The following is a 13,913-nucleotide window of genomic DNA, read 5'->3' on the forward strand; positions in this document are numbered from 1 at the left end:
GGTTTTTGGATGCCTTCTCCATATACTCAGCCATCCTGGAGCGGAGACCAATTACATAGTCCACTGTTAGACCTGTCAGCCCTTTGGGTGGTCCCTCCTCATCATTATTTATTTTGTCCCACTTTTGCCTCAAACCCTGTTATAACTTTTCCTTTTTGGGAACCACCAGACTTTTTAGTGTTGATGCAGGGTCAGGGAGCCATTTTCCCTACCCCTGGAACTTCTGTCTGAGGGCCTGAGACACAAAATGGTGGCCACCCATTGTCACCTGTGACATCATCAGAACCCACTGGAGATTTCTAGAACCTTCCGTAACATTCTGGAACCCTGTGACAGTGAGAGGCAGTTTAGAATGTTGGGAGGCCATCTCAGAGTGGCAGTTGGCAACTGACTGGAGAAGAGAGAGGACAGAGATAGAAGGAGGTCGGAGTAAGGCAGCAGAGGTGGAAACCAGTGCTTGGAGTGGGGTCCAGAAACCCACCCTTGATGCTAGTCTCTACTGACCAAGCCCAACCTAAAGCCCTGTGTGGGATCAAGAACAGAAGAACCATCTTAAAGGACTGAAAAGTTGGAACAGGCCTTAAAGAAGAAGAACAGCAAGTTCCTGACCTGTCCAGCAGTGTCCTCCTGGAGTCCTGACGTCGAGAAGCCTTGAGACCTGGGGCCTGAGGTCGAGAAGCGGCGCTGACAGAAAGCAGACGTCGTACCCGGAGCCGCCAGAGGTCGAGTGAGGCGCCGACGGAGGTCGTGGAGTGGCACCGGAGGTCGAGTAAGGAGTCACCCGAGGTCGAGTGAGGGCGCCGACGGAAGTCGTGGAGAGGCGCCGGAGGTCGAGTCGGGAATCACCTGAGGTCGAGGTGAGGCGTCGACGGGGGAGTGAAGTCCGCCCACCGGAGTCGCCGGAGACTGAGGTGAAGCGCGCCGGAGGTCGGGAGTGGAGATCGCATTCCGGAGTCGCCGGAAACTGAGGTGAAGCGCGCCGGAGGTCGGGAGTGGAGATCGCACTCCGGAGACACCAGGAAGTGGGGAGTCCGAGTCCCTGCGACGCCGGAAGGCGGCATCGAGACGAGGCCGTCCAGCGACATCGAGCCGAGGCCGTCCAGCGACATCGAGCCGAGGCCGTCCAGCGACATCGAGTCGAGACCGCCCAGCGACATCGAGTCGAGGCCGCCCAACGACATCGATCCGGAACCACCTCACAGCGTCGACACGGAGCCGAGTGGAGCCGATCATCTTAAAAAGGGGAGTAAGTGGTAGAGGGGGCATCTGAGGCCCTGTGGAGTCCTAAAAGACCATTCTAGGGGCTAAAGGGGTGTTGGAACCAGCCTGAGAGTGCCAGGGGTGAACTGAGACTGGTACAGTGACCTACCTAAAGAGCTGTGCAGTTTGGAGGGCCAGATCTGTAGATTACTCTTGTTCTACCTCAGCTTAGGCCCCAGCCTTGATCAATCTAGGTGGGACACCCCCCATGCCATCCAAGTGTCCTAAAGTTGTGTATGGGCAAAGTAAGACCAAGTGACCTCATGTAAATGTTTTGAATTGTCACTGTCATTGATTGTTTTACCCTATTTATTGGAAGTGCTTTATTTATTGTCACCCAGTATTTATTGCTGCACTATATTTATTGTCTGACTGTATTTATTTGCCATCTGTATTTATTGCACCCTATTTATTCCTTGCTTATCTATGACCTGAACCTATTTATTGAAACTCCAATGTAGTATTATTTATGTGACCTGCTCGTTTGAGGAAAATCTTATTGTATTGTATTGTATTTATTTTATGAAACCTGCAACTAAGAGAAAATAAGATAAAGACTTATATATTTTCAATTTGACTTGCATTATTTTTACGGTGTAGTGTCGTTTTTGGAACGGATGAACGCATGGTTATTGTGAGGGTGTGACGTACGCTTCACACGGTGCCTGACCCCAACCGCTCGAGCCAAGCTACCACCGTGTTGGGAACCTGGTGACTGCTAACCCGGTTGCCCGGTTTCCAACATCCACTATGTCTTGTTTAGGCTTTTTGAGAGGTAACTCCCATCCTTCCTTCACTAAACACAGTGGGCCTCTTACAGGGTGCCCAAACAACAATTCAAAGGGGCTGTAGCCAACTCCTTTTTGTGGGACCTCTCTGTAAGCAAACAGAAGGCAGGGTAGAAGGATGACCCATCTTCGCCTGAGCTTTTCAGGTAATCCTTTGATCATACCCTTTAGGGTCTTGTTGAATCTCTCAACAAGCCCATTGCATTGTGGGTGATAAGGTGTGGTGAACTTGTAGTTGACGCCACATTCCTTCCACATAGCTGTCAAGTATCCTGACATGAAGTTGGTACCTCTGTCAGAAACCACCTCCTTTGGAAACCCCACTCTGGAGAATACTCCCAGCAGGGCCCTGGCCACAACAGGAGCTGTAGTGGTCCTAAGGAGAATTGCCTCTGGATACCTGGTGGCATGATCCACTACCACCAGTATAAATCTGTGCCCAGATGCAGTGGGAGGATCCATGGGACCCACTATATCTATTCCCACTCCTTCAAAGGGGACCCCCACCACAGGTAGTGGTATTAGGGGGGCCTTTGCTGTGCCCCCTGATTTGCCACTGGCTTGGTAGGTTACACAGGAGCGACAAAACTCCTTGGTATCTTCATTCATGTGAGGCCAGTGAAAGTGAGGGACAAGCCTGTCCCAGGTCTTGTTCTGGCCTAGTATATTGGCCCCTAAGGCACCTGCTCCCAGTACTACTGTTAGCAGTGTTGGTCCCCAGACAAAGGGTGTAATGGGAATCACTATGGGAACTGAAGGAGATTCTGACTTAGACAGAACCCTGACACAGGCAGTCTTGATCTGTGATGGGGACATGGATTTGTCCCTGACTGTGACCGCCTATTGATGTATTTACATCGTTTGTTCCTAAATGCTTTTTTCACTTGCATTAATGAACTTCAGGACTGTATTTAATTTATGATGCAGTATATATATTATTTTCTTTAAGTGAACAAAGTCCGATATTTAACTGTATTTGCAGTCTTTTCACTATGTTTTTGATTTAGTGAACCGGAACTAGATTGTGTGAACCGGATATAATACTGCTCACGTAAACTGCACAGTGTAACTCAGTCGAAAAAGGCGCGAACGCCGAAACGCGTCCTGCTGTTACTGCTGCTATCTCGAGAAATAATGCAATAAATCAATCGCATCGAGAAATCTTGCTGAGTGCGGTCTCCTTCATTCTTCGAGTGGAGTTCTTGGAGCCTAATATATATATATATATTATCTACTGGCGGTCGCCAGTAGATAGTTATAGTTAGGACCGTGTTTCTATAGGAAATCCGCAACATTCTATTTGGAATAACTTTGGCGCCGGTGGTCGAATCCTCGCGAAATTTTCAAAATAGGTGGGGCGCTCCGCTCCGCTCCTCTCGGGGGGATTCGTCAAGCGGGGGCTGAGAAAAAAGGAGGGTCCCAAAACGCGTTTTCCCCATGCAATTTTCCATAGGGACCTTTAGTCGAAGGTACAGCCCGAACGGCTGAACAGAATTACTTGAAATTTGGCAAAGAGGTAGTCCTCAGGTCAGGCATGTGCCTTTTGCATATATGGTGTCAATCTGTTCAGTAGTTCCTGAGAAAATCAAAAGTAAAATCATATACATATCTGGGCGGAGCCTAACCACACATCTCATCGTGAGATCTGATTGGCTGTCAGTACTTCATCCAAGAAGTGTTGGCAGCCATCTTGGGACCAATATACATGATAGCACCTCATTAAAAAGCATTGCAGTTAATAGAAGGTTTTAAGACTTTAGTTACATTATAAATCATTTGTTGATGGTACCATACTCATTTTAGGAATTGTGGTGTGTTCTAAGGTGATTTTACCATGTGAAAAAGCCTTCTGCTGTGATATCACGAACCATGTTTGAGAGAAACAGGGGTGGGGGAATCATATCGCCCGACGCCCAAACCATGTTGTTTATATTGACGGGCAAGTAGATTTATTGTCTATTTATGTCCGACGGACATGTAGACATTAATCACGTTTTAATCACGTTAAAACAACAGGCTGTGGGCACTCTGGGGCTCACAGCCAATCCGAAGCTTGCAGAGAGCCTTTGGCGGCATCTGATTGGCTAGCAGCCCATGACTGGGCTCTAGCCAGTGATTGGCTGGGGGAGTGAAACGTCACTCAGCCTCTGCAAGCAGTAGTCAGTGGCCCCCACGAGGCTTGCAATAAGCATTCAGGTAAAATAAGCAGTTTTGCCCGCTTGAATTGTGTGATATTGTGACGGAGGTGCTGCAATTTTCTTTTATTTATATTTTTAGCAACCGTGCGTGGGTAGATTAATTAGTACAAAAGCCTAGGCCTGGCCCGCCTCGGCGCCTCAGATGAGGACGTCAAAAAAGCGTATCGCAAGCAGGCGCGCTGCGCTACCACCGCTTCATGGGGGAAACACCCATTACAACGAATTCAGATTCACGCGCTGCCATCGCAACGCGGGTTTAACATCGCGGGTCCGGAGCCTTCATACCGCAGATGGAAACAGATCTGCAGATTAATGCTTTCAAAAGAGACATCCGTTTGTGACTTGCAATTTATAACTTAAAGTCCTAATATAGAATAGTGAACTATTAACTTTCAGCCCAGAACTGCATAAACACACCGACAAATATACATTACAAAATTGATTAATGTTGCAAAGAGGGTACATTTGGCGAAAAAACGATTCTTATTATTAAAGGAAGCTCCCAACTTTGCTGTTTCTTTTTCGACTCTGCGTTTGTGCTTCTCCACACCAAGCACTCTTAAACTACTGCCTAGCAGTATGGGTGACATGTGACTCCTACACTTTCACTCCTTTGGCTTATGGGCAAAAAAGAATTGTCGCACACGGCGCAGCCAGCACTAAAAGCTTTCGAAGCACCTGCTGCAGCGTTTCTTTCCGCCGGCAATTACCAGGCCTCACAGAAATGTGTAGGAAACTTGTGTGATGAATTACCATCCTGGAAAGAGATCCGTGTTTTGTATAGTTGAGGTTGTGACCTCGGTGAAGTTAGTGCAGAGGGTTAATATGCCAGCTGCAAAGAACATGTACGAAGTCGATTACAGAGTGCATAGGATGGAAACAGATCTGCAGATTAATGCTTTCAAAAGAGACATCCGTTGGTGACTTGCAATTTATAACTTAAAGTCCTAATATAGAATAGTGAGCTATTAACTTTCAGCCCATAACTGCGTAAACACACCGACAAATATACATTACACAATTGATTAATGTTGCAAAGAGGGTACATTTGGCGAAAAAACGATTCTTATTATTAAAGGAAGCTCCCAACTTTGCTGTTTCTTTTTCGATACAACTTACCGATTCGCAAGGAACGTAGGGCTCACGTCTGGCCAGCTGCAAAAGTGAGGGGGAAATGGCAGGAGGCACGCTGGCTGACACCTTTTATATCCCACCCATACGTTTTTACAAGGGTGACGGTAAATTAGTACATTACGTATGGTTTGAAATGTACGTATTTTGTGGGAATAAATACACAGCCAAGGGTGACGGTAAATCAGTACATTACGTATGGTTTGAAATGTACGTATTTTGTGGGAATAAATACACAGCCAAAAAAAATGGAAAAAAAGGGGAATAGAAATAAAAGAATTGCCGTCAGGGTTAAGGGGAGGGGGCGCAGGGGGGCAGGGATGCGATAATATCGCTTGACAAGTTTTCCTTTAGCATTATTATTGCACAGCATTCAATGGTTTACTGATTTTAATAAAGCAAAAATATATTAATGTTTCTCTGTCAGCCGGAGCCCTTAGGTTTGATGTGGAAAGGGGGTAGGTGGGACAAGTGGATTTTACAGGACATGTAGATCTCAGTGGCATTTTGTCCCTTGGACAACTAGATTATTTGGAAAATTCCGCACCCCTGAAATAAAAGACCGGTATAGCGCCGGAGGCCACGCCCCCTCCTTGCAGCACTCTGCAAACACGCCCCCTGGCCAGTTGTAAGTTGAGGAATTAATTCCCCTTCAATACTGAGGGTCCCTGAGGGCCAACTAGCCCAACAGGTATCTCCAGTATGCGCCAGGGAGCTGCGTTGCAGACAGGTGTTCTGAGGCCACGCCCCTTTTTACACCTCCATGCAACGCAGCTCTGTGGCGCTTACTGGAGGTACCTAGTGGGCTAGTTTGACCCTAGGGACCCTTAGGATTCAAGGGGACTTAATCTCTCAACTCAGAACGCCCACAGGCCCTGTGGCGCATTTTTAAGTTGGGGAAATAATTCCCTTTCAATCCTGAGGGACCCTGAGGTCCAACTAGCTCACCAGGTGCTTCCAGTAAGCACCACTGCTCTGCGTTGCAGAGAGGTGGTGCAGGCCGTGCCACTTTTTACACCTCTCTGCAACGCAGCTCTGTGGCGCTTACTGGAGGTACCTAGTGGTCTAGTTGGACCCTAGGGACCCTCAGGATTTAAGGGGACTTAATCTCCCAACTTAAAACGGCTACAGGGCGTGTTTACACAGTGGGGAAGGGAGGGGACTGGGCATGAGGTGACGTGTTCAAACACGCCCTGTGGTGCGTTTTAAGAGGTAGTTTTAATCCCCTGCCCTATTATATACTAGGGGCTTACAGAGGAGGTCATGCTAATCACAGGGGGACCCCAACGCATAGTGTGCCCTAGTGTATGTAGGTGTTTTCACTGTATTATGAGTGTCTTTTAACATAGCACTGGCTCTAGGACTGGTTAGTCAGACTCAGTTACCACCAGTATCCGTCTGAAAAAGTTGAGGGTACAGGATGATTTTGCAACAAGGTTTGTTTCTGCTCTTATGTTTGTTCTTTCTGCACGTTATACTTCTTCCTGCACTTTTCTTTGTCTTTGAGGACTTCTGTTGCTTCTTTCTGCATTTCTTTTTTTTCTTTCTGTGCATTTTTCCTTCTTTCTTCACATGTCCTATCTCTGTAGGCATAGCTAGAAATTAGCATTTAAAAAACCTTTGAAATTCACTGAAAAAAACATAGGTTTCAGGCACGTTATAGCTAGGAATTAGCATTTTAAAAACCTTAGAAATTCACTGAAAAAACCATAGGTTTCAGGGGCGTTATAGTTAGCTGGACTTTTCACTCGTACAAAACCATAGAAATTCCCCCGTTATAGTTAGTTCAGCTAACTATAACTCGCGCGCCCGCAATGCACTGCTGATGACGTCACATATTACATCACTCATGACATGGTCAGTGACATCACTCATGACATCACTCATGACATCACTGATGACATCATCCTTGTGATAGAGTGGCAGACCTCCTCTCCCCCTAATATAACCTTTGATACACACATTCAAAAATAGAAATTAAAATTTTCAAAACAATGGACATACCAATACCAGTTACAACAACCTATTCAGTAATTGTAAGATCCACATCCACATCCACTCATTCACCAACAGTCCTATACAGTCACTCATACATGTACTCACTCATCATATGTACTCATACACCTATACATCCTGTTACACAACGCCACTCATCCATAAAGTTACTCACACACATAGTCACTCATGCTAATAAAGAATCAAACATCCGTTTACCTGCATATACAGTTATACACACACCACCAGACTTACTTCCACAGAAACGTACACATACTTAGTCTTTTTAACAATCACTTATAGAAACACATACTTATTCATACAGGAACTCTTTCAATCTCTCACTCTCACATATACTCAATTATATACACCAATAGTCACATATACTAGTTTAACACATATGTAGTTACTCATAGAGACACTATTGAGACAGTCATTCACTCACTAACACACCCATGCACACACTCATCCACCCATACAGTACACACATGATGTCTTCAACACATACCAACAGTGAGTCATTCATTCATGCACCTATGCACTACGTAATACCCCCCACCGAACCATACAGACATCAGACACTTATACTGATACTCAAAAAACCAACTAATAACCTATATAGACACTCATGTAGCTACTCACCAACCCATGCAGCCACTTATACACAAAGTGAGAGACTGATTCAGATATTTACATATTTAAACATTACTCACTAAGCCATGTATTCACTAAGATACACTTAATCAGTCAGTTATACAATCAATTTTTCAAAAACAAATCATCCATTTAGACACTTATATACCCATTTATTCTTCCATCGACCTTGAGATATACATATATAAAACATATGTAATTTTCAGAAAAACACACATTCACTGGATGATATCATCAATGATGTCATTTGAGATGTCATCAGTGATGTCATGAGTGATGTCACTGACCATGTCATGAGTGATGTAATATGTGACGTCATCAGCAGTGCATTGCGGGCGCGCGAGTTATAGTTAGCTGAACTAACTATAACTGGGGAATTTCTATGGTTTTGTACGAGTGAAAAGTCCAGCTAACTATAACGCCCCTGAAACCTATGGTTTTTTCAGTGAATATATATATATACATACAAATAACCTATTTTGCTTCTAGAAAGCTGCCCTGTGTAACACTGCAGTCCTGTGATGGCTTTGAGTGGTAACCTATAACTGTAAGCATATCTCTGCCACTGCACACTACATATATTTACATGGGACACAATTGAAGTAATGGTGATGTTTGAGGAAGAGCCAATCTTTAAATTCTCCATCTATGGATAAGGGAATGATGTCATAGCTGAATGCAGGCTATTTTCTACATCCATTCAAATGTATCAGGTCGTTCACTATTGATCAGGATGACCAGATGACTCACAGGATTCCATTCTAAAAATCATTGATGCCCATTTGGTTCAATTGACCTAAAGCAAGATGTCAACTGAAATATTGGTGAACTAATGCCCAAGAGAAGAAACCATGGGCCTTATTTAATGTTCGGTGGGCGGGGTAATCCATCACAAATGTTGCAAATGTCTAGATCGGCATATTACTAGTGCATTATAGTCAATGGCAGTTGAAACATGGCGGACAGCACATCCACCACATTTATGGTGAAGTATCCTATCCTTCAAACTGTAATTAAGGCACTTAGGACCTGATTATGAGTAAGCCTTGTCAGATGCCACAATTATCGCATCTGATAAAAATACAACATCAAAGTGTTCAGAATTCATCGGATCCAATAATTGGTGCATATTAAGAGTTTTGTGGGAATAATATGTGAACTTTGGTGTTTATCACAACAAAATTGGCATATTCTAGTAAATACCTGGTCTTTCCCCTTTCTCAAATTCCTGCAGGTTTGAGTGGTTGAAATTTAATGAAGGGTGACATCGTTAGTCCAACTGGTAATTACCGGGTGTGATGACCACCACACAACTTGTAATTGAGATAATTTAATGGGCGCTTGTCCTGATTACGAGTTTGGTGGTGTGGCACTAGGTCCGCCCGCCTCCGCACCGCCAAATCGGTGGTGAGGTCACCCGCCAGCTTAAAAGTTAAACCTGTGTCTGTAGGGCTTTTTTTTAGTGCTCCTATAGCGGTGTCTTTAAAAACAGGCACGGCAATGGGAACGCCAAAAACAGTTCCAGTGTGGCATGGACTGTAAAGTCTGTGCTGTGCACAAACTGGTGTTCATGCACACAGGGGGCCCCCCTGTGTGCATAAACAGGTCGTGAGCCACCAAGGGGGCTTTCTAGGGCCCCCATTGTTTCCTCTCTGCCATGTTCAATCAATCAATCAATCAGGGTTTAATAGAGCGCGTTACTCACCTGTGAGGGTCTCAAGGCTCTGGGGGGGACAGCTCCGGATCAGTCAAAGAGCCAGGTCTTGAGGTCCTTCCTGAACGTGTGCAGGGTCGGGGAGCGTCTGATGTTCACAGGGAGCTCGTTCCAGGTCTCGGCTGCGATGTGGGAGAAGGCTCTCCCAGCTGTTTTGTTTCTGCGGATGCGGGGGACCTCTGCCAGAGCGAGGTCGGTGGAGCAGATGCTCCTCTTGGGTACGTGGAAGGAAGATCTCTCGTTGAGGTATTTGGGTCTGATGTTGTTGAGTGATTAATAGGCGTGGGTGAGGAGTTTGGAGGTGACCCTCTTCTCGACGGGGAGCCAATGGAGGTCTCGTAGGTGTTGGGTCATGTGTTTGACCCGGTGCCCCGAGGATGAGTCTATCTGCAGCGTTCTGGATGATTTGGAGGTTGTGTAGAAGGGTTCCGTTGAGACCGGTGTATAGGGCATTGCCTTAGTCAGTCTGCTGGTTATGAGGGCGTGGGTGACGGTTCTTCTGCAGTCGGGGGGGATCCATTTGAAAATCTTGCAGAGGATTCGTAGGCAGTTAAAACTGGTGGAGCCGACGGTGTTGATAAGGCGGTTCATGAATAGGGAGGAGTTGAGGATGATGCTGAGGTTTCGTGCGTGGTCTGTGGGGTGGGCAGGCTCCCGAGGGCAGAGGGCCATCAGGTGTTGTCCCAGTCGGAGGTGCAGGGTCCGAGGATGAGGACCTCGGTCTTCTCAGAGTTGAGCTTCAAACAGCTGTCTTTCATCTAGGCTGCCACATTCTTCATTCCATGGTTTACATGGAATAGGAGCCTCAATGTAAACCCTGGAGGAGAGGAAACTCATAATATGGTTGGTGGGACCACAGCGGTCCTGCCAAGCATATTGTGGCCCCTTGACCGCTGCTCCAATTCCAGGGAATGGTGGTTCCCTGGCTGTGGTCCCATGGCTGTCCGACCACCTGGAACAAGCTCCCTGTGAACATCAGATGCTCCCCGACCCTGCACACGTTCAGGAAGGACCTCAAGACCTGGCTCTTTGACTGGGGTCTCCAACCTTTTCTGTAATAGGACCTACTTATGTTGCACGAAAATCATCCTGAGCTACTAATATTAACAGTATTGTAATAGTGACAACAGACAAAATTACACTAGTAGCCACCATATGCAAGATTACCAACACTGATCACCTCTGTGCTTCATAAAGGATTTGTGAATTTAGAGTGCTTCTGCATGAGTAACAAACATGACATCCGTAGCCACAATGCCTCTGGCACCAAAGTAATAATGTTCATAATAAATTAATAAATCTCCCAAGGCCCACATGATTTATCACTCCAAATTCAGTTTTAAATATATTTTAGGAATGGTCATTTTCTATACACACCAACGTATGAATTCTGAAAATACAAACATTCTTGTCTCCAATTCAAGCTCTCATTCTTGGTATCCACATTAATTCAAGCAAACGAGAGCTTCTGATGTAGCCAGCTGAGCTGCACACAGGAGAGCTACTTGCAGGTAGCTGGAGAGCTACCAGTAGCTCACGAGCTACTCGTTGGAGAAGCCGTAGCGACATAGGCAACTTCCCAACCTTTTGTAACTGACACAGGAGACCCAATTCTGTTTTCCAAAATGGCAGTGAATTTACAATAATTAGTGAAATTAGAGATAGAGTCTTGTTTGTCAACTCTAAACTGGACCACGGTGAGGCTGACAGTGCACTTTGATAGGGTCAGCTGGTGTTTCCAGATCATCCTCTTAGAAGTCCTTGATAAAACAGGAAAGCTGAAAATGATGGTTGTAGAGCCGCAATACTCTTGAGGTTGTATGATTGAATGATAATAAGGTGACCTCAATAAAATAAACTGGAAAAGGTCTTCGGGGTACAACTGAAAGGCCGTCTTTTTCTTAGCTGTCCATCGTTGTTTGAATTATCCCAATAACTGCCCAAATCATTTAACCAAGCCCAAAATATTAAAGGTAACTTTACACTTGACCAATCTACAGATTTGTTGGAAGATGTCAATGAGGAGTCTACATTACTTTGATGGTCAACTCTATCCTGCCCAATGTTCTCACCAAGCTAAAAAAACATGATTTGAGCCCAAGGTAGGTAAAAAATCTTCTCTCAGGTTAGAATTAACTGAACTCTACACTTCCATTCCCATTCTTTCCTGCCCTCCTCTTCACTCCCCTGATATGTTAAAATTGATTTTTTTTAAACTATATTAGCATTACAGTTACATTTTATGCCTGTCGCTTACTACAGATGATTGGAAAGGGCTCTCCGGTTTATTTCAAGTAAAATATTACTTTCAATCAAGGCTTAAGTAAACTTACAAGACATTTCTAATGTTTAGCATTTTCTGTTCCATGCTGTAATGAAGCCATACGTTAATATGTGTACCCAAAATCCATTTTAGACATAAAAACATTTCTATAAATAACTGCATGGATGGCCCTTGCTGTTGCTTTTTATATAGCCCCAGACGTTCTATAGGAGCAGCAGCAACGCTAGAAGAAGCGGAGCAGTGGGAGTCGATGTAGGCACTGGAATCCATTGAGAAGGTTTGTTTTACCTGTACTAACCTTGAAATGCTCTGCTTTATTCCTGGCAGTGACGTAGTAAAAAGTAGAGTCACCAATAAAATGCACAGAAGTGCTTCTTGCACAGGTCCTAAAAATGCAGGTCTTATCACTGCATCTTCTGACATACTCGTGACGGTAGTGAAGATTATACTGGAAAATGAAGTGGCCCAAACATCGCTGAAAATATACCTAAAAGTAGGTTTTTAGACCAAACCTTATCCATTTAAAGCAATGGATCATGAGACTTCACTTACTGTGGCAAATTGCAAGGTTCTTTGCCACAGCTTTTAACCCAAACGTGAAAACTAAAGCCAATGTATGCACCTAGGCAAACTCTTAAAAGAAGAGCTTTTCAGACTTGTTTTAACTTGGAATGTTGCATACAGGTTCACACCCTACTAGATTGGACCCAAACTTCCCCGGTCACTACATCAAACTACATCTTGAGCCATCAAATTCAGCGCTCTGAAGTATCCAAAGAGTTGCACCAAGCACTGTACAACATAAATAAATACATTAGATAGACATTTATTCTTATGGAGTTGTAACTCTATGCGCAGTGGTGGCTGTCGCATTGAAAGACAGTATGCAGTCCTACGTCCTACCATTCAGTTGTCTGTAGACTGTGTCCTCCAGATGTGACAACCTCTTCAGCACTGCCTCCTGGACAGGACTGGCCCCATGGCTTGTCAGGTTGGAGACCTCTGACCTAGGGTGGATCTCGTGGAAGGACTCCCCACTCTTCGGCGTGATGGGTCTGCACTTGGCCAAGAAGAGGACAAAGCCGGCCACGGCTATCAGATTGAGCACCAGCAAAACCTTCACCCTTCTCTGAGAAGCCATCAAACTCCCGATGTGGCTCCCTCAACTCCTTCCTGCAAATACCTCCTGGGCTGAGGTGCTTCTTGAACTCCCTTCCGCAGTGGGAGTGGCCAGGTAAATACACATACCTGTGTTCAAGGGATTCCTCAGTGGAGATTTGTGTGGACACACCAATGACAGGTCTGGTGGTACCAAGGTCACACATTCAGTGGAAGAGAAGCAGGACAGCTTTCAGACTGGGAACATAGGGGTGCTTTGAAATGCTCATCAGAAGTTCTGAAACTCACTCAAGTGCCAACCTCTAGCTCACCCCTGGACCGAGATGAACTGAATAGGATCCTACTTGTTGTGAAACATTTTCCAAATGCTCAAAATATTCAGAAAACTGTGTTAAATGCCCCCGTTGAAGATCAACACCTACTCAGGCGACACAGACAGAGGTTTGTTTTGTCACTGCTGGAATTAGAGCAAACAGCTGCAGTCAGTGGGCTGACATGCCGGTGCATTCGGAGCAGAAACCGAGGAAGCGGAGATGCGTTTAATCACACGTATTATTCCGCCGAAGCAGGGTGTAAACTGTAAAAATGGGCATAGGGCCGATTTCAGGTAAGTTACGAAAACAATTAATAAAACGAATTTCGTTGCGTGCGCTGCGTCGCCAAATGCGATGCAGCGCGCGCAACGAAATTCGTTTTATTAATTTTCTTCGTAACTTACCTGAAATCAGCCGTATGCCGCATTTTGCAACCCCCCGCCCTGCCCCTCCTCT

At 45.3% G+C, this 13,913-nt stretch overlaps 1 protein-coding gene across 2 annotated transcripts in view; it reads right to left on the reverse strand.

The window, feature by feature from the left end:
- LOC146859237 (polypeptide N-acetylgalactosaminyltransferase 17-like) overlaps window positions 1-13,208 on the reverse strand; it is a 1,122,647-nt gene extending 1,109,439 nt beyond the window's left edge. The window contains exon 1 of one of the 2 annotated variants that reach the window (XM_085649922.1): window positions 12,928-13,208. In XM_085649922.1, coding sequence (XP_085506048.1) covers window positions 12,928-13,165 — 238 coding nt within the window. In that variant the 5' untranslated portion in view covers window positions 13,166-13,208. The remainder of the gene's footprint in view (window positions 1-12,927) is intronic. The other variant, XM_085649923.1, reaches the window with a different exon arrangement.
- Window positions 13,209-13,913: the final 705 nt, after the last annotated feature.

The sequence above is a fragment of the Triturus cristatus genome, chromosome 3_2 (genome assembly GCF_964204655.1).
Source record: "Triturus cristatus chromosome 3_2, aTriCri1.1, whole genome shotgun sequence".
In the NCBI taxonomy this organism is placed as follows: domain Eukaryota; kingdom Metazoa; phylum Chordata; class Amphibia; order Caudata; family Salamandridae; genus Triturus; species Triturus cristatus.